At 38.1% G+C, this 22925-nt stretch overlaps 1 protein-coding gene across 3 annotated transcripts in view; it reads left to right on the forward strand.

The window, feature by feature from the left end:
• Positions 1 to 22925, forward strand: part of LOC128706530 (uncharacterized) — a 68268-nt gene that overhangs the window by 23794 nt on the left and 21549 nt on the right. For all 3 annotated transcript variants that reach the window (XM_053801439.2, XM_053801440.2, XM_070090820.1), the window contains one exon: positions 19661 to 19826. In XM_053801439.2, coding sequence (XP_053657414.1) covers positions 19661 to 19826 — 166 coding nt within the window. The remainder of the gene's footprint in view (positions 1 to 19660; positions 19827 to 22925) is intronic.

Consider the following 22925-nt stretch of genomic DNA (forward strand, 5'->3'; position numbering starts at 1 on the left):
GAATGTTGCAGCGAGGAGAATCCTGGAGGCAGTGGAGGTGTCATGTCTGAGGGCAATGTGTGGTGTGAATATAATGCAGAGAATTCGTTGTTTGGAAGTTAGGAGGAGGTGCGGGATTGCCAAAACTGTTGTCCAGAGGGCTGAGGAATGGTTGTTGAGGTGGTTCGGACATGTAGAGAGAATGGAGCGAAACAGAATGACTTCAAGAGCGTATCAGTCTGTAGCGGAAGGAAGGCGGGGTAGGGCGTCGGCCTAGGAAAGGTTGGAGGGAGGGGGTAAAGGAGGTTTTGTGTGCGAGGGGCTTGGACTTCCAGCGGGCATGTGTGAGCGTGTTTGATAGGAGTGAGTGGAGACAAATGGTTTTTTATACTTGACGTGCTGTTGGAGTGTGAGCAAAATAATCTTTATGAAGGGATCCAGGGAAACCGGCAGGCCGGACTTGAGTCCTGGAGATGGGAAGTACAGTGCCTGCACTCTGAAGGAGGGGTGTTAATGTTGCAGTTTAAAAACTGTAGTGTAAAGCACCCTTCTGGCAAGACAGTGATTTAGTGAATGATGGTGAAAGTTTTTCTTTGTCGGGCCACCCTGCCTTGGTGGGAATCGGCCAGTGTGTTAATAAAAATTAATAATAATATATACAGTGAACCCCCAGCGTTTTGGTGGCCACGACTTTGGTGAAATCCAACTTTCAGCCACTTTTTTCAGCAAAAATATAGCCTTGCAGTTTGTGATTGGCCTTGTGATTCGTCTGTTGTTTGGGACCTGTCTGTGCAGCTAGGAGCGGCCGGGCATACACAAAGGCTCCAACGCAACATTCAGAGAGTCAGTGTGGCATGATTTGTGGGTGAGTGCCCATCACCCCATGGGTTCATACGATATATTTCATAATAATCCATTGTTTTTTGTGCTTGCAACTGCTAAATAAGCCAACATGGACCCAAAGAAAGCTCCTAATATCAGTCCTTTGGTAAAGAAGGAAAGAAACACAATAGAATTCAAGAAGAAACTCATAGCAAAATACCAAAGTGGAGGAGGAAGAGAAAGGGGAAAATGTGCCTTCTTCAGTGATTCTAAGATATGTATGATACTAAAGCAGCAGGTATCGATAAAGACTATAGTGCCAGCTAGCGATAAAGTGTAGCATTAACTGTGTAGCAAGTAATTTAAGCAATTAAGCAATAGAAAAACGACACGAAAGTAACTCTCCAATGTTGTTGGAGGTGTATAGGGCCACTGAACATATGCCACCCTACTATCTTCCACCACCCTAAACCTCTGTCAGTATCTCCTCCATCAAACTAACTAATTAAACTAACATCTCCAAGGTAAGTGTAAATATTTCTTATTTATAAATTACGTACATTGTTTCAGTGTGAATAGTGGTGGTACCTTCTGCTGCCGCCTCCACTGCCACTAATATGTACGGCTTCTCTCATTGGCCCTTATAAACCAAACTCCGCCACCACCACTTACTCCTCACATACATTGACATATTTTATTAATTCTAGAGTAAATATTATGTTTCTATGTTATAATATTGTTTATTATGTCATATTAGATGAATTGTGATAGATAAATAAGCTGTAGAGATTATATTAGCGTCATATTGAAGCATAATAAACTCGCCTCCTTCTCGCCTCTTACCTGTCTGCCATATACCAACAAGAGTCCTCAATAAAGGTAAGTGTGATGTTAACCCTTTCCGGGTCCAGAGGCTAAATTTCAAAGTGCGCACCAGGGTCCAGGAATTTAAAAAAAAAATTTTGTTATTTTTTTCTTATGAAATGGTAGAGAATCTTTTTCTGAAGGTAATAAAACAAAAAGTACGAAATGTGATGGAAAAATGACGAAATTATGCTTTGCGAATTTTGATGTGTCAGCGATATTTACGAATTGGCAATTTTGCCGACTTTGACTTCCATTTTAGGTCAATTACATTATTCCAGTAGACCAAATTCTTAGCTATTTCACTAGTATTACTTCTGTTCTATCAATTGAGCACAAGAAATCGCCAAGTCAACTGCTTCAACTACAAAATAAACTGATCGGAAATTGGTAATTTGGCCAATTTAACACAAAGTTCAAAATAGGGTCCAGAATAAACAATGTAGGTATTCCTGGCACTAAACTAATGTTTCCTCTGTTCATTAGTTACGTTTTGAGGCTTTACAAATGAATTCCATTTTTATTTTTTATTCACGTAATGAATTTTTATTCCAACCAAAAAATAGAAGATTTACTGTTATGCAATATTGTAATAATTGTATAAGTATCATCACCACATTTGTGAATGTATATTAGACCCACCAGCTGGCGTGTATTAGATGTGTGAGGTCGTTTGTTTACTCTTGAACATCGGCAAAAATTTAACATTTCCACTATTTTGAGCTCAGTTTCAAGCCATTTCCAGTGCTAAAATCAATCAAAATAATCTCCATTTCTGTAATATGTCTTCCATTCTATCAAATGAGACCAAGAAATCGCAAATACAACTATAAAAAACATATGGAAAAACACTGCAAAGTCGCTGTTTCAATAAAAAAATCACGGTCTCGTTTTTTTTCTCTCATTATACACTGTGTGCTGCAGGATTTATTTTATATGGTGCACACATACCACATAGATGTATTCTCTCATATCTAGGCCCAAATTTACCACTCACAGCTTATCAGAGTGAGCTGAGCTCATGGTGTAGATCTACGGTTTGGACCCTGAACGTGAAGCCGTAGATCTACGGGACGGACCCTGAAGGGGTTAAATGTTCATTTATCCATTTTATTAGTGCTTTATATTTATTTGTCATTGTTTTCTGTATGTAAATCTGTATTTAATCTTTAAAAAAAATGTTTTTTGTTAATACTTTTGGGTGTCTGAAACAAATTAATTGTATTTCCATTATTTCTTATGGGGAAAATGGTTTTGCTGTTCATGAATTTTGACTTTCAGCAGACTCTATGGAATGGATTAATCACGAAAAACGAGGGTCCACTGTACAATGTATATATAAATTAGGTAGTAATATGAGTGCATATTTTTAATATTTAGTAAGTTCAGACTGTTAAAGAGTGGGGGGTGGGATGTTCTCTGGCACATAGGTGCTCCTCAACTTACAATGGAGTTATGTTCCAGTGAATCCATGGAAAGTTGAAAATATTGTAAGCCAAATATAAATGTGATAGATAAATAACTGCTGTCACTAAATAAGTAAATAAACAGATAATTACTGTAACTAAATACCATTATTGAAAAGTAAATATGTAAGTGATTACAAGTTTATCCTATCAATGAATGTACAGTACTGTATTGGCACAAGCAAATGCCTCTGCCAATTTATTTTGTTGTGAACCGTCTTGGTGTGTCGAGTATAACTTCTGCTTCCTCTGCCTCTGCTTCTTTACTGCTTGCTTCCTCCAGTTCAATGAGCTCTTCAGCCTCAGTACCAACAAGCTGATGAAGATCTTCATCCATTTCCAATTCTAGCTGTCTCTCAGTCAATAAAATCTTACTTATTTTTTTCATCAACAGCAGAATCTTTGTTAAAGCCCTTGAACATGTTCGCAAATGTCTTCCATATCTCATTCATATATTGCTGATTAATGAATGTGCATCGCTATCACACCATCATAAAGTCGAACCTTCGTAAAGTGAGGAACATCTGTAAATAAGTACTGTACAGTGATTTTTATAGGTAAATTTTTAGTACAGCATCTATGTCTGAATGAAGAGAATTGAAACATATGGTAAAATGTGGGTGCAGAGAGAAACAGCAGAAACCAGAAGTACAGGAAGATGAATAATGGATAAAATCTCATCAAACAGGGTTTAAGATGATGTGTTTGAATATAGACTATTGCTATATGAATCACATTAAGGTAAGTAGGTGATTTTTTATAATAGCTTTGAAGCAATTGGCAGATAGGAACCTTTGGAATCTTCTGGCATATTGTTCCAAATTTTGAGGCCTTTTATGGACATTGAGTTTTTACTCAGGCTGAGGCATACACGGGGAATATCAGAGGTATAGTCAAATCCTGTTATCCTGAGCTTAGTTGAGCAGAAAGTTCACTACCCTGCTATGAACACTTCTTTTTTTAGCTGTAATTTTCTCTCAGCTGAACTCTTATAAAAATAAAAATGTTTTGTGTACAACACATTCACAGCTCCAGATTTGATTTGGAAAGGATATTCGAGTTAAGTACAGTGGAACCTCAAAAATCGAACGTATCACATATCGAACGTTTCGAAAATAGGACCATTTTTTCGGACAAACTGTGTCCCTATTATCAAACGCGCCCCTATTTTCGGACCGCCGGGTACGGGACCTGTCTGCTGCCCGCTCTGTCTGCATCCCCGCGCAGGCACCGTGAGCAGTCTAGCTTTGTTTATGCTTGAGTGAACACGAACCTGCGCTCTCATTCAAGCATTTTACTATTATTTCGTTGTGTTTAGTGCTTGTGGGACTGTGAAATAAGCTGCCATGGGCCCCAAGAAACTTGCTAGTGGTGCCCCTGTGGTAAAGAAAGTGAGAAACACCATAGATGTGAAGAAGGAAATAATACAGAAGTATGAGAGTGGTGTGAGACTTGTTGAGCTTGCCAGGATGTATGGGAAAAACAAGTCCACCATCGGTTCTATCCTGTCAAAGAAAGAACAGATCAAGGAAGCTGATGTTGCAAAAGGTGTTAATATAGGGAGTGGATGAGGTGCCTTCTTCAAAGATTAAGGAGATTTGTGCCAAGTGGAATGATGTTCAAATGTTTTGCAGAAGTACCACCCTGAGAAAGCTGAAACAAGCCATCTTTGCAACAAGTTCAGTGACAGAACCATGTCCCATTTTAGGGAAATGTTAGAGGCGCCAGAAACAGAGGGTTGTGGACAGTTATTTAGTGAGACAGGGGTCCAATGACTCTCAAGCTGGACCTAGTGGCATTAAAAGACAGAGAAGGGAAGTAACCCCAGAGAGGGCTTTACCTGAAGTCCTCATGGAGGAGGATTCTCCTTCCAAACACTAACCCCAACTCCCTCTCTCCTCCTCCCTATCTTCCAGATACCATCACCAATCTTCAATAAAGGTAAGTAAAAATTTTATTTTATATGTATTACTATACATAGTTAAAAACTATAGTATTTGTTGTATATAAAACTGTAATTGATCTCTATAAAATGTATTTTTTGTGTGAATATTTTTGGGTTTCTGGAATGGATTAATTGTATTTCCATTATTTCTTATGGGATATATTGCTTCAAATTTCAGACTTTTCGAATTTAGAACTAGCTCCTGGAATGGATTAAGTTGGATTTTTGAGGTTCCACTGTACACTATCAGTGCTCAATATTACTGTGCAGTATGAAACTGTTTATAAGCTTCAGTGACACTCATTTATGTTGCAATTTTTGTTTATACCACTGCAGACAATGCTACACTGCATTTAAATACAGGTTGGCCTTCACTAATTCAGCATCATCAGGTCCTGTAGGGTACCAGATTAGTGATTTTGCCTGATTACAGAGTGGTTAGATTAGAATACACTTAACCTAATGGCTTACCAAATGCATCGCAACTACTCAAACCCACACTATTTGCAGATGACACTACATACGTCTTCTCTCACCCTAGCTCAGTCATACTAGCCAATACTATAAATACCGAATTACAGAAAATATCTACCTAGATGATGATTGACAAACTTACTCTCAATATTGACAAAACCTACTACATTCAGTTTGGGAACAGAACTACAGATGTTCCTCTTTACATAATGATAAACGGATCACCTATCACAAAGCTCACAGAGGGAAAATTCTTAGGAATCCACCTTGATAATAGACTCAATAAATAATAGACTCATGTTTCAAACACATGTACAACAATTTTCCAGTTGTGATGAATGGTTTGAAAAACTGACAAGTTGAAGATTGAGACACTTATGCAGCATATGGGAATCTTTATTCAGGAAACGTTTCGCCACACAGTGGCTTCATCAGTCCAATACAAAGAGGAAGGCGTAAGGAGAGGAGGAGTATGAGGTAATCAGTCCCTCAGCCTGGAGTCGATGTGTTCAGTCCATCTTCTACAAGATTGATGGACTGAACACATCGACTCCAGGCTGAGGGACTGATTACCTCATACTCCTCTCCTTACGCCTTCCTCTTTGTATTGAACTGATGAAGCCACTGTGTGGCGAAACGTTTCCTGAATAAAGATTCCCATATGCTGCATAAGTGTCTCAATCTTCAACAATTTTCCAAGAAAATCTCCAAGACCGTAGGCATACTATCGAAGATACTGTATTATGTTCCACAGTCAGCCCTCCTGGCCCTATATCACTCACTCATTTACCCCTATTTCACCTATGGAATTTGTGCATGGGGCTCAACAACAATAAATCATCTCAGACCATTAATTACCCAACAAAAGGCTGCAGTCAGAATGATAAATTTCCACTCCAGGCAGCATACTCCACCAATATTCAAAACTCTAAACTTACTCACCATACAAAACATCCATACTTATTGTTGTGCCTACTACATACATAGAACACTAAACTTGGATATAAACCCTCCCCTCAGACTTCTCCTTACCAACCTCAACAGAACACATGACCATAACACAAGGCACAGATCACTCTTTGATGTTCCTCGTGTCCATCTCACACTATGTAACAACTCAATGCACATAAAAGGCCCAAAAATCTGGAATTCATTATCTGTGAATATAAAAGAAATACTGTCTGTTTATCAATTCAAGACTCTTCTTAAAAACCACTTGCTCAACCACAACTAAATAAATACTGAATAACTGAATCTCATAAATATATAACCTGTGACCTTATCAAACTATGTTTTTTTTTTTAATTACATTACCTAATAGAATACTCCATTTCTTGAATGCACAGTAACTCATCTAATGACCATATGACCTGTTTCTGCACTACAAATCATTGATTTTACTCGATCTGATTTTATAATATTATACATTGTTATGCTACAAATTTGTACTACTTTAATGTTTCTTATTTGAAATACTCGTTTGCACATCATGTTGTAATTTGTTTACTATAATTTTTACCACTGAATATATCATTGCTTAGTTAATCTTAAATTAATTTTAAGCTGCCCATAATGCTCTGCATACAAGGGACTTTTGGCATGTACACCCAATCACTATATTTCTTTGTACAACTAAGTATCATGTCCAAATAAAATATAAATAAATGGCAATATTTACACAGAGGCAATTTCACCCAGTTTTTGCCCTATGTTTGGCCCAATTACATTGTTCCAGTCTACCAAACTCATAGCTATTTCACTAGTATTCCTTCTATTCTGTCAATTGAGTACAAGAAACCATCCATTCACCTATGTCAACTAACCAATAAAGTGGTCAGAAATCAGCAATTTGGCCAATTTCACACAAATTTCTAAAGATGCCAATTTCAAAATAGGGTCCAGAATAAACAATGCAGACATTCCTGGCACTAAAATAAAATTTTCTCTTTTCATTAGTCATGTCTCCTGGCCCCATTTATATTACTCTTGCTTTCCATTTTGAATTTTTATTCGCACAAAAAATAGAAGATTTATTGTTATGCAGACTACTGCATTATTGTAATTGTGTAAATAATGTCAACCCATTCATTACTGCGTATTAGACTGGCCAGTTAGACACGTATTGGATGGTGGCGTCATTTGTTTACTCTTGAACATTGGCAAAAATCGAACATTTCTGCTACTTTGAGCTCAACTTCATAGTACTTTTCATTGTGAAACCAATCAAAATCATATCTATTTCTGTAACATATCTTCCATTCTGTCAGATGAGACAAATAAAATGAGAATACAACCATACGAAAATACGTACACTGCGAAGTTGCTGTTTTACACCACGGTTACAGTTTTTTCTCATGTACTGCATGCTGCAGGATTTTTTTATACAGCTTCTCCTCACTTAACCCTTAACCTGTAAACAGTCCAAATGTATATATACGTTTTTACCGCTAGTGCCCCAAACATATACATGTACATATATACATTTTATTTGTCATACATTCAACATTGCCATGATGAACCTGAGTCACCTAGACATGAGAGAATGGGTGTGCGCACTCACTGTGTGCCATATTAAAATAATTTGGGATGCCTGGGTACCATATGCTCTTTTTTCCTATTAAAACACGATTTTTTTATCTCAAAAAATTTGAGGCACTACGGTAGAGAACGTATATATACGTTTGGACCATTTACAGGTTAAACTGTCCAAACGTAGATCTGTATTCACGTGCGTAGGGCTCCGACCTTTATTTTCCCCAAATGACAGCATGTAAATAAAACATAGATCTACGTTCGGACAGTTTAAGGGTTAACAACGGAGTTCCGTTTCTAAGACCACGTCATTAAACGAATTTGTCGCTAAGTGAGGAGCATACTGTAATGGTAGTGGGTTTGTGTCAACCATCTTTGATATTGTTTTAATTTTACCTTTGCACCATTTATAACATTCTGATATACTGTATTTTTAAATGCTTATACAGTAGTGTACTGTATATTGAAATAAACAGAATAGAGGAAATAAGCTCTAATATACATTATTTAAGTATGCATACTGGTCAGAGAGCCTGTTGTAAGTCCAAGGCGTCGGTAAACAAGTATGTCGCTAAGTGAGGAGAGGCTGTATAGTGCACACTTTATTTATTTATTTATTTATTTAGTAATTTAAGCATACAAACAGAGGTACAAAAAATACAGGTAAGAGCAGCATGCCAAAGCCACTTATATGCATAGCATTACGGGCTGGCTTAAAATTAACTTAAGATTAACTAAGCAATGATGAAATCAGTGATAAAACATTATTGTAAACAGATAACTATAAAGCACAAATGAGTATTACAAAGACAGGTCATATGGTTGCTTGCATTGCTGTACATTCAGTCAAATGGAGTATTCTGTTAGGTAGTGTATTTAACCACACAGTCCTAGTCTCTCACATGTAGGCCCAAATTTGCCAGTCACAAGTTATCTGAGTGAGCTGAGCTCATGGCTACCAACAGTAGCTTCAAAGCCACCTTATCTTTTATGGACAGTATATAGTGTATGTGCTTTACACAACAAGAAGCATTTTTTTTATTTGTTGGGACCATGGCTAAGACTGGAAGTAAGCAGGTTATAACAATAAATGGAGAAAAAGAAATTGGAATGACATGCAGTAAGTAGTGCCACCAAACAGTAGCAGCAGGTTAGTGTGGCAACCCTGGAAATTTGAAATTATGCTAGCTGAAATTAGTGCCAGATTACTGATTGCCACATTAGTGATGGAAGACCTGTATAATAAATGTCATATATGAAATGAACTGGAAGAGGAATCACTGGGCTAACTGTTAACAAACTGCAAACGACACTTGTCAATAATCACACTGGTTTCATTAAAAAAATGTTGCTCCCCCCATTCATAAGATCTGGATTTTGTAATGAATTAGCATTTTCCACAATCTTTTATTTCAAATTATATTTAAATTAAATTACCTGTACAGTGGAACCTCAAATATCGAACTTAATCCGTTCCAGGAGCTACTTCTAAATTCGAGAAGTCTGAAAAGCAAAGCAATATTTCCCATAAGAAATAATGGAAATACAGTGGACCCCCGCATAGCGAACGCCTTGCATAGCGAACAATCCGCATAGCGAACGCTTTGTTCGCTGAAATTTTGCCCCGCATAGTAGACAAAAACCCGCTCAGCGAACTTCGTCCGAGACGCGTCCAATGTGGGCCCTCAGCCAGCCTCACATGTGCCGCCCGTCCCATTGTTTACCAGCTAGCCTCCGCGGTAACATTCAAGCATACACTCGGAATATTTCGTATTATTACAGTGTTTTCGGTGCTGTTTCTGGAAAATAAGTGACCATGGGCCCCAAGAAAGCTTCTAGTGCCAACCCTGTGGTAAAAAGGGTGAGAATTAGTATGGAAATTAAGAAAGATTTTGAAGGGTTTGGGGCTAACCCTGAGAAGCCTATGATAGTTGTGGAATCCATTGTGCCTACTTCAAAAATTAAGGAAATGTGTGCACAGTGGGTTGAACTGCAAACCTTTATGGATGAAAATCACCCTGACACAGCTGTTGCAAGCCGTGCTGGTGACTATTTCAATGACAATGTTATGGCCCATTTTAGGAAAGTCTTGAAGGAACGGGAGGTACAGAGCTCTATGGACAGATTTGTTGTGCGACAGAGGTCCAGTGACTCTCAAGCTGGTCCTAGTGGCATTAAAAGAAGAAGGGAAGTAACCCCAGAAAAGGACTTGCTACCTCAAGTCCTAATGGAAGGGGATTCCCCTTCTAAACAGTAAGAAGATAATGCTCTCCCCTCCTCCCATCCCATCAATCATCACCAGATCTTCAATAAAAGTAAGTATCATGTAATTGTGCATGCCTTTTTCAGTTTGTGTGTACTAAAATTAACATTTTTATGTGGTAAAAAAATTTTTTTTTCATACTTTTGGGTGTCTTGCACGGATTAATTTTATTTCCATTATTTCTTATGGGGAAAATTAATTCGCATAGCGAACATTTCGCATAACGACCAGCCCTCTTGCACGGATTAAGTTCGCTATGCGGGGGTCCACTGTACAATTAATCTGTTCCAGAAACCCAGAAATATTCACAAAAAAATGCGTTTTATAGAGATTAATTATAGTTTTACATACAACAAATATAGTGTTCAATTATATACGTATTAATAAATTTAAATAAACATATAAAATAATATTTTTACTTACCTTTATTGAAATTGGTGATGGCATCTGGAAGATAGGGAGTTTGGAAGGAGAATCCCCCTCCATGAAGACTTTAGGTATCAAAACCCTCTCTGGGGTTACTTCCTTTCTCTGTATTTTAATGCCACTAGGACCAGCTTGAGTCACTGGACCCCTGTCTCACAAAATAACTGTCTACAGTCCTCTGTTTCTGTCTCACAAAATAACTGTCCACAGTCCTCTGTACATCCTGGCAAGCTCAACAAGTCTCACACCACTTTCATACTTCTGTATTATTTCCTTCTTCACATCTATGGTGTTTCTCACTTTCTTTACCACAGGGATACCACTAGCAAGTTTCTTTGGGCCCATGGTAGCTTATTTCACAGTCCCACAAGCACTAAACACAATGAAATAATCGTAAAATGTTTGAATGAGAGCACAGGTTAGTGTTCACTCAAGCATCAACAAAACCAGACTGGCTCACAGCGCCTGCGTGGGGACGCAGACAGAGTGGGCTGCCGGACAGGTCTGGTACCTGGCAGTTCGAAAATAGGGGCAAGTTCGATAATAGGGACAAAGTTGGTTCGAAAAAGGCGATCTATTTTCGAAAAGTTCAATAAGTGATACGTTTGAAATTTGAGGTTCCGCTGTACATATAAGGAAAAAAAAAGCTGTGTCCATTGATGGCTTAACATGTGTTTCACTGCATCACCCTCTTGAACATCATATGAAGTGGTGTACTGTTTTACATGTGTGTGCTCACCACTCCTTCAGTTCTGTAGTTGAATGTAGCATGGGCGTGAAGAAGTGTGGTGTGGGAGGAGTGGGATGATGTGTAAGGGCAGCAGCAGCTAAATTGCCACCAACTTTTTTCTCATTCTCCAGTTCATTCCCACCCTCCCATGCATTGTATCTAATACAGTGCTCTTTACATATGATGGTTTATATGCTTAAGTATATAGTGTGAGGGTGTAATTGAGAGGATAATTGTTAGAGAGGGTATGGCAGGAGGATGTGGTGTGGATGAATGGAGTTTTGCTCTCCCAGAACACCTCACCCAGTGATATGTTCAGAAAACTGCAGCACAGTGGCTACCACACATTCGTTTAAAATTAAAGTCTCACTCAAATTCTTATTAAAACTCAATAAAACTCATCTGTTTCAACACCACTTAGACCAAGACTGACTACCAGATTACCACAACTTCTGTTGAGCCTCGAGAGAAATTGGGACTCGAGCCTTGAGAGAAATTGCTCCAGTGGTAGAGCAGCCACGAAGCAGAAAACAAGAATGGATGAACCCATATGTTTCAGTGGTCAAAAGTTTATCTTGCATCCAGCATCATAACTTGCCATGCAGTCTAAATTTAAACCTCTGAAGAGTGTGGGCATGTGCTGTCTAACGCTTGCTTGAGTTATCATTTGTACATTTTTTTTTTTTTTAAACCTTGGTTATGTACTGGATGTGAGTATTGAATTTTAAAATGATTTCAAGGTATGGATTTTTTTTTTTTGCACTTTATAGTAATGTTTTCTGCTACCAAACATTGTTCTCAGAACAAACTGGCATTTCCATGTCAAATGTCCCTTTTGGGAGCTTTTTGTGTATTCAGTAATACAGACTTCTTGACTTATTTTACAGTTGACTGTTGATTGGAGTGGGAGATTACATTCTTAAAAATTAGTGTTTAATTTGGTGTAAATAAAATAAAGAACAATGGGAAGCATAGGTTTATGTTCTACAAACATTCCAAACAATTTTTTTTTTTTGGGGGGGGGGATATTATAAAATGTGAAAAATTTTTATTTTTCTTGTATTACATTGGTTATTGACTTTGAAATTTGTGCAGAAGGTTGATGTGTCCTATTGGGCTGAGGTGGATTGTGGTTCTTGTGTTGATGTGGATGCTAAGTTCTTGGTGTTTGATAGTGTTCTGGAGTGGTCCAGTATCATGTAAGAATGCTCCTCTGTTGTTTTTACAACAGTACTTTATGCAGGTGATAAAGAATCATCACCTACTCGAGACCCCACTGCACATCAGTGCTTCTAGAAGTGCTCGTCATTTTCAGTGAAAGTCTTGCTAAACATTCAGTTTTATGAAGGCTCTCCTTCCTTCTCTCACTTAGTTTTATAGTAGGGTTGGGTTTTGTGCTTTATTATCTCAACACTAAGCAAGGACCTACTTTCCTCATTTTCTCATCAATCCACACATTCGCTAACTTTTCCACATTGTTTAGCTGTATGGATCTCATTGTTTTTTTCTTCAGCGTCACAATCTGCACTAGTTATTGCACAAGCTCTTTATTTTCTTCTCATTCCTTTTAATTACATGATTGAATGATTAGCTAAGGACAGAAGAGCTTGCTGTGTCCATGACATGTGAATCTCCTGTGAGCATATCCCAAAAATCTGTATTTTCTTCCTCTTGGGCACCATGGCGTTAATATCCATAGACATGATGGTATGATGAAAATTTTCGAAATTAACCGATAAACAAAAGTTGCTACCCCACATGAGATTGCTAATTGTGGCATGAGTGGCAGTGGGGGTAGAGGAGCTAAGACAATTTCTTGCGGTCTGATTGCATTCAGTTTAATGATCTGCTGTACTTTGTAACCCACCTGCAACCAGTCTCCCAAATAGATATTTTATATAGCCTCACTTTTAACCCTTAAACTGTCCAAACGTAGATCTACATTCACATGCGTAGCTCTCCGACCTTGATTTTCCCCATTTGAAAGCATGTAAAAAAAACGTAGATCTACGTTTGGAGCCCCCCCGCACATGGACGTAGTTCTATGTTTGGACAGTTTAAGGGTTAATGAGAGATATCACCCGACATTTTTTTTCTGCAAATACAGTAAAAACTGCACTACCAGTGACTTCTACCACTTTTGGAGTGCAAAACATGTAAGAAAATTAGGGTTGCATTCCTTAGATCTCAAAAAACCTGAACATATTTTTTTAACCCTTTGACTGTTGAGACCCCAGATCTTGAAGTGTTTCTCTCTGTCTCAGAATATTAAAAAAAAAAATTATTTTTTATGAAATGATAATCTTTTCCCCGATGGTAATGACACCAAAAGTACGAAATTTGATGGAAAAATTGCAGAATTATGCTTTGGTGAAGTTAGTGATCTCGGCGATATAAACACATCAGTGATTTCGCCAACTTTGAGCCCTATTTTCGCCCAATTCCATTGTTCCAGTCTGTCGTAGGGGTTCTTAGGAGATACGAGGGTTGAAGGTAAACACCTTGTTGGATGGTAACACTATATATTGTCAGACTGTGATGAGAGGTGGGAGCCCAGGCCTGCCTGCTCGCCTGTCTATGTCTATCCGTCGAGTGAGGAAGAGGCAGCTCGTCACTCACTCACTCTGCATCCCGTGACGTCATACAGTCACTTGGCCTACTAGGGATCTTCTATATAAAGCACATGGATGGTACTATAATACGCTATACAACACATATAAGGGGATCAGCAACTATGCTGACAGCTCGGTCATGTTACGTATGTCGTCTCGACATACACTACTATGCTATAGGCTGAACAGGCAGGTGGCTCTGGGCTGATTCTATACAGTAACAAATTCATATATAACTTAGAACTAATGGATGTTAACATAATGAGTTTTATGTAATGGGTGTTAACGTAATGAGTTTTAACGTAATGCATTACGACTTATAAGAACAAATCATTGTACAATATGGATCGCCAAGTCAACTGTTTCAACTACAAAATAAAGTGATCGGAAATTGTTAATTTGGCCAATTTAACACAAAGTTCAAAATATTCCAATTTCAAAATAGGGTCCAGAATAAACAATGTAGGCATTCCTGGCACTAAACTAACATTTCCTCTGTTCATTAGTTATGTTTTGAGGCTTTACAAATAAATTCCATTTTGATTTTTTATTCACATAATGAATTTTTATTCACACCAAAAAATAGAAGATTTACTGTTATGCAATACTGTAATAATTGTATAAATATCATCACCATATTTGTGAATGTATATTAGACCCACCAGCTGACGTGTATTAGATGTGTGAGGTCGTTTGTTTACTCTTGAATATCGGCAAAAATTTAACATTTCCGCTACTTTGAGCTCAGTTTCAAGCCATTTCCAGTGCTAAAACCAATCAAAATCATCTCTATTTCTGTAATATGTCTTCCATTCTATCAAATGAGACCAAGAAATCGCAAATACAACTATAAAAAACATACAAAAAAAACACTGCAAAGTTGCTGTTTTAATCGAAAAATCATGATTTCAGTTTTTTTCTCTCATTATACACAGTGTGCTGCAGGATATGTTTTATGTGGTGCACACATACCACATAGATGTATTCTCTCATATCTAGGCCCAAATGTACCACTCACAGTTTATCAGAGTGAGCTGAGCTCATGGCGTAGATCTACGGTTTGGACACTCACCGTAAAGCCGTAGATCTACGGGACGGACCCTGAAAGGGTTAAACAACACTTACTGAAAAAGCAAAAGAACAATTTACTTTAAATGAACAACTTAAAAATTGCACTAAGAGTGAATTTGTTCAATGAAACATGAAAAATAATAGGTGCAAAAACACAGAACAAAAAAGTTTGAACACTTACAGTGATGCAGAACTCAACACATCAACATAAACATGATACTAGAAATTTCTAGCTATGAAACTTCATGTGTGAAAAATTTGTAAAAAATTAATTTTCTTGCTTGCACAAAACAATGGCACTATTGTCTGTGGAGATAAGACAAATTAGACACTGGCTAAATGAAAAGAATTAACACAAAAATGTTCAACACACAGAGAGAACAAAACAAGAATACACAAATGCTGGGAGGAAAATATAACAGACAACACTGAGTTGTGATGCAGAATACAAGGTAATAAATTACTGAATTACTTCACTGGAATACTGAGAACACAAGGTGATTCTGAAGTGTAAACACAAGTTCTATACTGCTCATATGTTGCACACACAACAAAGGAAAAACACTAAGGTACTTACTTCAAGTGTATAAAAAAAGAAACACAACACAACAGGCATAAAATAATAGCACGAAAATTAACACTGAATTAAGAAGGGGGAAAAAAAAAATATTGCAATCAGTATATAATAAACACTGAGTCTAATCAAGAGTTACTGAATGTCACTAAGAAATCACTGGAAACAAAAAGAAATGTCTCAACTCTTGTAAATGTCTCTATGAAAAATATTATCGCTGTAACGACTTGGTCAAGAATGAGGTGGATGGTGGTGGAGGATGTTTATGTCGTCTTGCGGCTGGCTACTGTCCTCTGCACACGTGATCGTAGAATTGCGCTTACATCGACGATAGACTTCACACAGGAGGCTTTCAACGGTGGCGCCACTGACGAAGACACACTCTAGCTCTTGACCCCCTATGTGGTCCTTAAAATATGGTGCTAGCTCCCATAATAAGAGTACAACAGTGGTAGTGGTTGGGTGAGTGGGCTGAAGCAGAGCTGAGGCCGGGCAGTGGTGAGTGGCCTATGGGATGAACGGCGTAAGCCTCACTGGGGACACCCTCACTGGCGCGAAAACACTAAGCCGGCTGGCTTAAAACAAACCCATGAAATACCACAACACCACAGGGATGAAAAAGCACTCAGAATGGCTTGGAGCTTGAAACACAAGCGATGAAGACTGTACCCACGTGGTTTGCTTGAGTACTGGGTTAGTTGCTGGCTGTCTTTGCTTAACCCTTCACACAGAATGGCTCGATAACTTCTAACGATGAGCAGAGCAGGGGTGGAAAGCTGGCTTGGCAGGCAAAAGCTGGAATGGTGTAGGCTAGGCTGACTGACTCCCTCACCACAGACTGGTTGCTGGCTTATTTTACAAACTCAGGTCAACCCCTCAGGAGTGATGCAAATAAGCAGATAAACACTAATACAAAGAGACTGACCAGTGAATAATGTAGTGGCTGGTAGACGCTTGACTGAGGTAGCTGGCTGGCTTGCTGGCTGGGGTAGGTTGGCCTACTGGCGACAGTCGTGCTGGTCGAAAGAAATCTCCGTACATCGGCGTAATTATCAATTTTACGCCCACACCGCTGTCACCAAAATGTCGTGTGGGGTTCGGTAGGAGATTTTAGGGTTGAATGTAGACACACTTGTTGGATGGTAACGCTATATTGTCAGACTGTGGTAAGAGGTGGAAGCCCAGGCCTGCCTGCTCGCCTGTCTATGTCTATCCGTCAAGTGAGGAAGAGGCAGCTCGTCACTCACTCACGCTGCATCCCGTGACGTCATACAGTCACTCGGCCTACTAGGGATCTTCTATATAAAGCACATGGATGGTACTATAATATGCTATACAACACATATAAGGTGATCAGCAACTATGCTGACAATTCAACCAAACTCATAGCTATTTCTTTAGAACTCCATTTGTTCTATTGATAGAGTACAAGAAACTGCCCACTTACTAATTTCAACTAACAATAAAGTGGTCAGAAATTGGCAATTTGGCCAGTTTCACGCAATTTGAAAAAGATGCCAATTTCAAAATAGGATCCAGAATAAACAATGCAGACATTCCTGGCACTAAAATAACATTTTTTCTGTTCATTAGTCACATCTCCAGGCCCCTCCTATATTACTTTTGCTTTCTATTTTGAATTTTTATTCACACAAAAAATGAAAGAGTTACTGTTATGCAGACTACTGCATTATTGTAATAATTGTATAAAAAATATCAACCCATTCGTGACTGCATATTAGACCAGCCAGTTGGACACGTATTGGATGGTGACGTCATTTGTTTACTCTTGAACATTGACGAAAATCAAACATTTCTGCTACTTTGAGCTCAATTTCAAGGTTCTTTTTATCGTGAAACCAATCAAAATCATTTCTATTTCTGTAATATATCTTCTATTCTATCAAATGAGACCAAGAAAGCGAGAATACAACCATAAATACTATACGAAAATACACCTCAAAGTTGGCGTTTTAATTCAAAAACATGGTCGGATTTTTTTTTATCATGCACTGTGTAGTGCAGTATTTTTTTATATATACTACACACACTGACCACACAGACCCATTCTCTCACATGTGGGCCTACCAGCTTTCTCCTGCTTGATTTGACTTCGCTAGAATTTTGGCGCATTAATACGTCAAAAACACTGGCTCTTAAGATGTGTATAATACAACACTGACAGTCAAAGGTTAATTGTTATAAATCTTTGAAAAATATTACTTTACTATGTAAATTTGTCAGTGGGCATGCTCTGTGAAATTCTTGATCTTGTGAGGTTCATAATGTGAAAAGGACGAATATTTATTTATACTATTTTTATTAACACATTGGCCGATTCCCACCAAGGCAGGGTGGTCCAAAAAAGAAAAACTTTCATCATTATTCACTGTTTTGCCAGAGGGGTGCTTTACACTACAGTTTATAAAATTGCATCAGTAATACTGTACTCCTCTTCAGAAGCGTATAAGTCACTGTTAAATATACGTAATACAGTTTACCCAAAGTCTGGATCTGACAGTGATTGTCAGTAATCTGGTTTTTATCAGTAGTCGGGCATAACTTAAACGCAGGTATTCCAGATGACTGTAATGTATCCAGAAGTGAATTAAATTATTGCTTTATTAAACTGAAATAAAGGAAATGAGGAAATACAGTATTTTTTCCTACAAACACACCGGCCGTATCCCACCAAGGCAGGGTTGACTTAAATAGAAAAATGAAAGCTTTTCTTTTTAAATTTAGTAATTTATATATGAGAAGGGGTTAGTAGCCCCTTGCTCCCAGCATTTTAGTTGCCTCTCAAACACACACGACTTACGGAGGAAGAATTCTTTTCCACTTTTCCATGGAGATATGAGGAAATGAATAAGAACAAGAACTCTTAAGAAAATAGAAGAAAACCCAGATGGGGTGTTTATATACATGCATGTGTAGTGTGACCTAAGTGTGTAAGTAGAAGTAGCAAGATACTATACCTGGTATCCTGCATGTTTATGAGACAGATAAACAAGACACTAGTAATCCTTCCATCATGTAAAACAATTATAGGTTTCTGTTTCACACTCACGGGGTAGGACAGTAGTACCTCTTCGGGTGGTTGCTGTCTACCAATCTACTATCCAGAAATAACCCATGGTATAATGGTCAAATTGGGGCTGTTGCAAGGGGAAAAGAAACGGTGGGGTTTGCCTGGATGTTAAAGGGCTCCTGATCCAAGGAATTGAAGCTATACTCTGTTGTCTTAGATCAATCCTGATTACCTCCCAGTCCCCAGGTGCTGTTAAACCCTTGTAGGTTTAGCACTTCCTATGAATTTAATAATAAAGGATGTCCGCAAAGTTTCCTTTCAGTTTTTTTTTACATTAAAATGTTGATGTACATAAATTATATGAAAGGTGACCTAATAGCTTTTATACAACTTGATGATTGTCTAATCTCAGCAACATCAACATGTGCACCTCTAGTGACCCATATGACACATAACTGATACTGCACTTCATTCCACGTACTGGTTAATACACAGGTGTGACTTTCATGATGCCATCGTTTATTCTGATGCAGTGTTTTAATAATCAGCTATTGGTGTCTGAAGAACATATCTTTCATGAACCCCATCAAAAAATAGTCTAAGGACATGATATCAGGGGAGAGTGGTCACTATTTGATTGGGCCATCATGTTAACCCATTTGCTGGGAACTTCATTTTGTGAAAATTGTGCAATCGTATGCAGAATACTGCTCTTTCATATATTATACGTATAATAAATTCTTGAAATTGGGAAGGGACTTTGAGGACACCCTGCATAAGAATACGTTAATATGACTTAAAGCTTGTAATTGTCAGTTCAGTAATAGCAACCTTTCATCACAGTTTGCTTTAAGCTGTACCTCATTTGCAGGAAACACAATGACAAGCATGACTAAAGTGGCTGAGGAGGTACGGGAACTGTACCTAAGCAAGTTTGAACAGGTGACTCCATACATCTGCAACGCCATGTCTCCTCGAGTTCTCCTACTCCGCCTCAACTCACACATGATAGAGCAGTACACCAAGGAAATTGGAGGGTTTGTTTCTCAAATTTATTTTGTGAGCACCATGCTCCACTGACCACTGTATAGTTGGCTGTAACTTGGGAACCTTGTGTGCATTATAATTCATTAACGTTTAGGCATTTTGTTGGAAGTTTATAATAAATAATGATTGCGTCCTCAGTGGTCGTCTTGCTATCCAGAATCGTGATAAATTGAGCCTTTCACCAGTTTAGACATTGGTTTTACTAAACTTGCTCACTGCCGACAATTTCTGTGTAATGCTTAGATGTGTTTACAGCTTCTCTACATCTGAAATGTAAATAAAAATCGTATGCATAAAATATATTGTTGTGCGGTACTTCATCATCTTGTTACAACACCTCGTAAGCCAAAAACATTGGGACCAAGACCATTTTGAAATTAGTTTCTCTAATTCAGCAACCCAAAAGCCTATTGGAAATCCTCAAAAAATAATGTTTAATGCATTCTTATCTTGTATATGTACTATGCTGTTTACACCTGTTTAAAGTACAGTATACAGTATTGTACGTTAGAAAATCCAACATTCTTGAAGTCTCACTTCAGGAATGTTCTGTTCATTCAAGTTTTGTTGCTACTGCAGTGTACACCAGTGTTGTTCTAAACCAACTGATGTGAAATGTTCACTGTCTTTACTGATAATGATCTTGTGATCTCAACCTAATTGTAGCATGTGGTTGAAGTCTTCTCGGCAGAGTTGTGCTCCCCTTTTGCTGCTGTTAACCATATTTCTAACATGTTACCTCACTATTTATTGCTGTCTCAGACTCCTCAGTGCATTGTAAGCCATTCGAACCTTTCATCCCTTGTATTCCTGTTCACATTCAGCGTTGACTGTGCTGCACCTTTAGTTGACATGAAAAAGTTTTTTTTGTTGGATTACTGTATATATGAGAGTTTGGCAAAATGAACTTGCAGATGCTTAGCTCATTCCATAGTTCAGGATGTTTCAGTTTCCCAATGTGCTGGATATTTCAGTATCCTACTTGCATTTGCCTTTCTCCAGCTACTTTTCAATACTAACTTGATTCTTGCTAGATTGTTGGCAGGGCCATTGGTCCCAGTGGCACATTGCAAAAATAATGCTGCAATAATCAAATGACACTTAGGCTTTTGGATTATGCTAAAGTATGAATATTAATAAATATTTGTCCTCTCAAGGAGAGGTCCCTTTGATGCTGGCAAGGGTCTCTCAATACTTGGAATTGGGCATATCCTCTTATGGCTCAAACCTGATTCCTCCCATTTCCCCAGGAGCTCTTTGACAATTGTAGATCAAGTACTCCTCCCATGATTGTAATACAGTAATGTTGAGTGTGTCTGGGCTATAGGAATAATTCACTGGTTCACCTACCTGGAGGTCGTTCTGAGAGTCGATGCCTCTGCGTTCCAGGCCTTGATCACTCACTGCTCTGGTTTCCATAAATTTTTGGATCAACAAAAGTGGCATAACAGGAAAAGCATAAGATAGTGTAATTATTAAGCATATAAAGAATTTCTTGTATACTAGATATATACAAAGAGTATAAAATAAAAAAAGGGGGGTTTTGAAAATTAAAGAATTATAAAATGCATGAAATAACTAAATTTAACATTGCTAAAACCAAATCATTTATATGTTGGTACAGTACTTCTTTATTACTGCAGTTAATGATAGGCTTCAAAGCAGTTCCTGGTGTCTGATAGGCAGTGTGTGACCAAGCACACCTTACACAGCCAAAATAGTGATGCACAGAATTTTCAGGTCTGGAGCAGAATATACAAGTCGGCTTCTTCTAGAACTGTGGAGAGTTACACTGACATAGTGTACCTTATGGAATCTGGAGGCAATGTATCTTTTTGTTCCAGCTTTGTTTTTGGTGTAGCTGCTGACTTTGCCCCATCTGATACCTGGATGACCTGGTTGGCTTCTGTAATCTTGCTGATGAAGCTTTTGAGTGACAGTTTCTCCTGTTGAGGGTGGGGGGACTTCAAGTCGCACTTGAACAAAAGCTAAGAGCTGCAGATGATGTCAGGTACATAGTTGCATATTCCCTATTCTGGCTCTCATAGGATTGAACCTGAAACAAAATGACAATGAGTGTGAAATAAAATGAAAATGGGGAAACAAAGAAACTGTAAACGGTCCAAACTTATATATACGTTCACTACCGTACTGCCCCAACTTTTTTGAGGAAAAAAATAGTTGTTTTTTAATAGGAAAAAAGAGCATATGGTGCCCAGGCATCTCCAATTATTTTAATATGGCGCACAGTGAGTGCTCACACCCATTCTCTCATGTCTAGGCGACTCAGGCTTATTGTGGCAATGTTAAATGTATGACACATAAAACGTATATATACGTTTGGGGCACTAGCGTTAAAAACGTATATACAGTGGACCCCCGCATAACGATCACCTCCGAATGCGACCAATTATGTAAGTGTATTTATGTAAGTGCGTTTGTACGTGTATGTTTGGGGTCTGAAATGGACTAATCTACTTCACAATATTCCTTATGGGAACAAATTCGGTCAGTACTGGCACCTGAACATACTTCTGGAGTGAAAAAATATCGTTAACCGGGGGTCCACTGTATACGTTTGGACCGTTTACGGGTTAAAAAAGAAATGTAAAATTTAAGACTGAAATTTAAATGCCAGTCATGCCCTGGGTTAAGATCCCCCACCCATTCTGTGATTTAAATGCCAGTCATTTAAAAGGTTAAAATGCAAAACATCAAAAAATGAGATATTTAAATACTTTTTTTGCTTCACTAGTCGCTCTTCACTCTGTGGTTTCCCCTCCTTGCTTATGAAAGATATGAATGGTTATTTAGTAATATGTAATTTATGCACTTCTCATTATTTACACTAAATTAAAAATATTGAACATGTTTGTGTTGGCACTTTTCATGAAAAAATGTCTGTCAGTCAGACCCAAATTAACCTCTATTTCTTCAGTGTCAGGACTCAGTTATATCACTTTCAATGATTTATTCCAAAAACCTCATACAAGATTTGCATGGTTACCAGTATAATAATAATAATTGTTTCTTTATGTTGTGCAAATAATGTAGTTTCAATGTACAGTGGTACCTTGACTTTCAAGTGC

This window comes from Cherax quadricarinatus, chromosome 3 (genome assembly GCF_038502225.1).
Source record: "Cherax quadricarinatus isolate ZL_2023a chromosome 3, ASM3850222v1, whole genome shotgun sequence".
In the NCBI taxonomy this organism is placed as follows: domain Eukaryota; kingdom Metazoa; phylum Arthropoda; class Malacostraca; order Decapoda; family Parastacidae; genus Cherax; species Cherax quadricarinatus.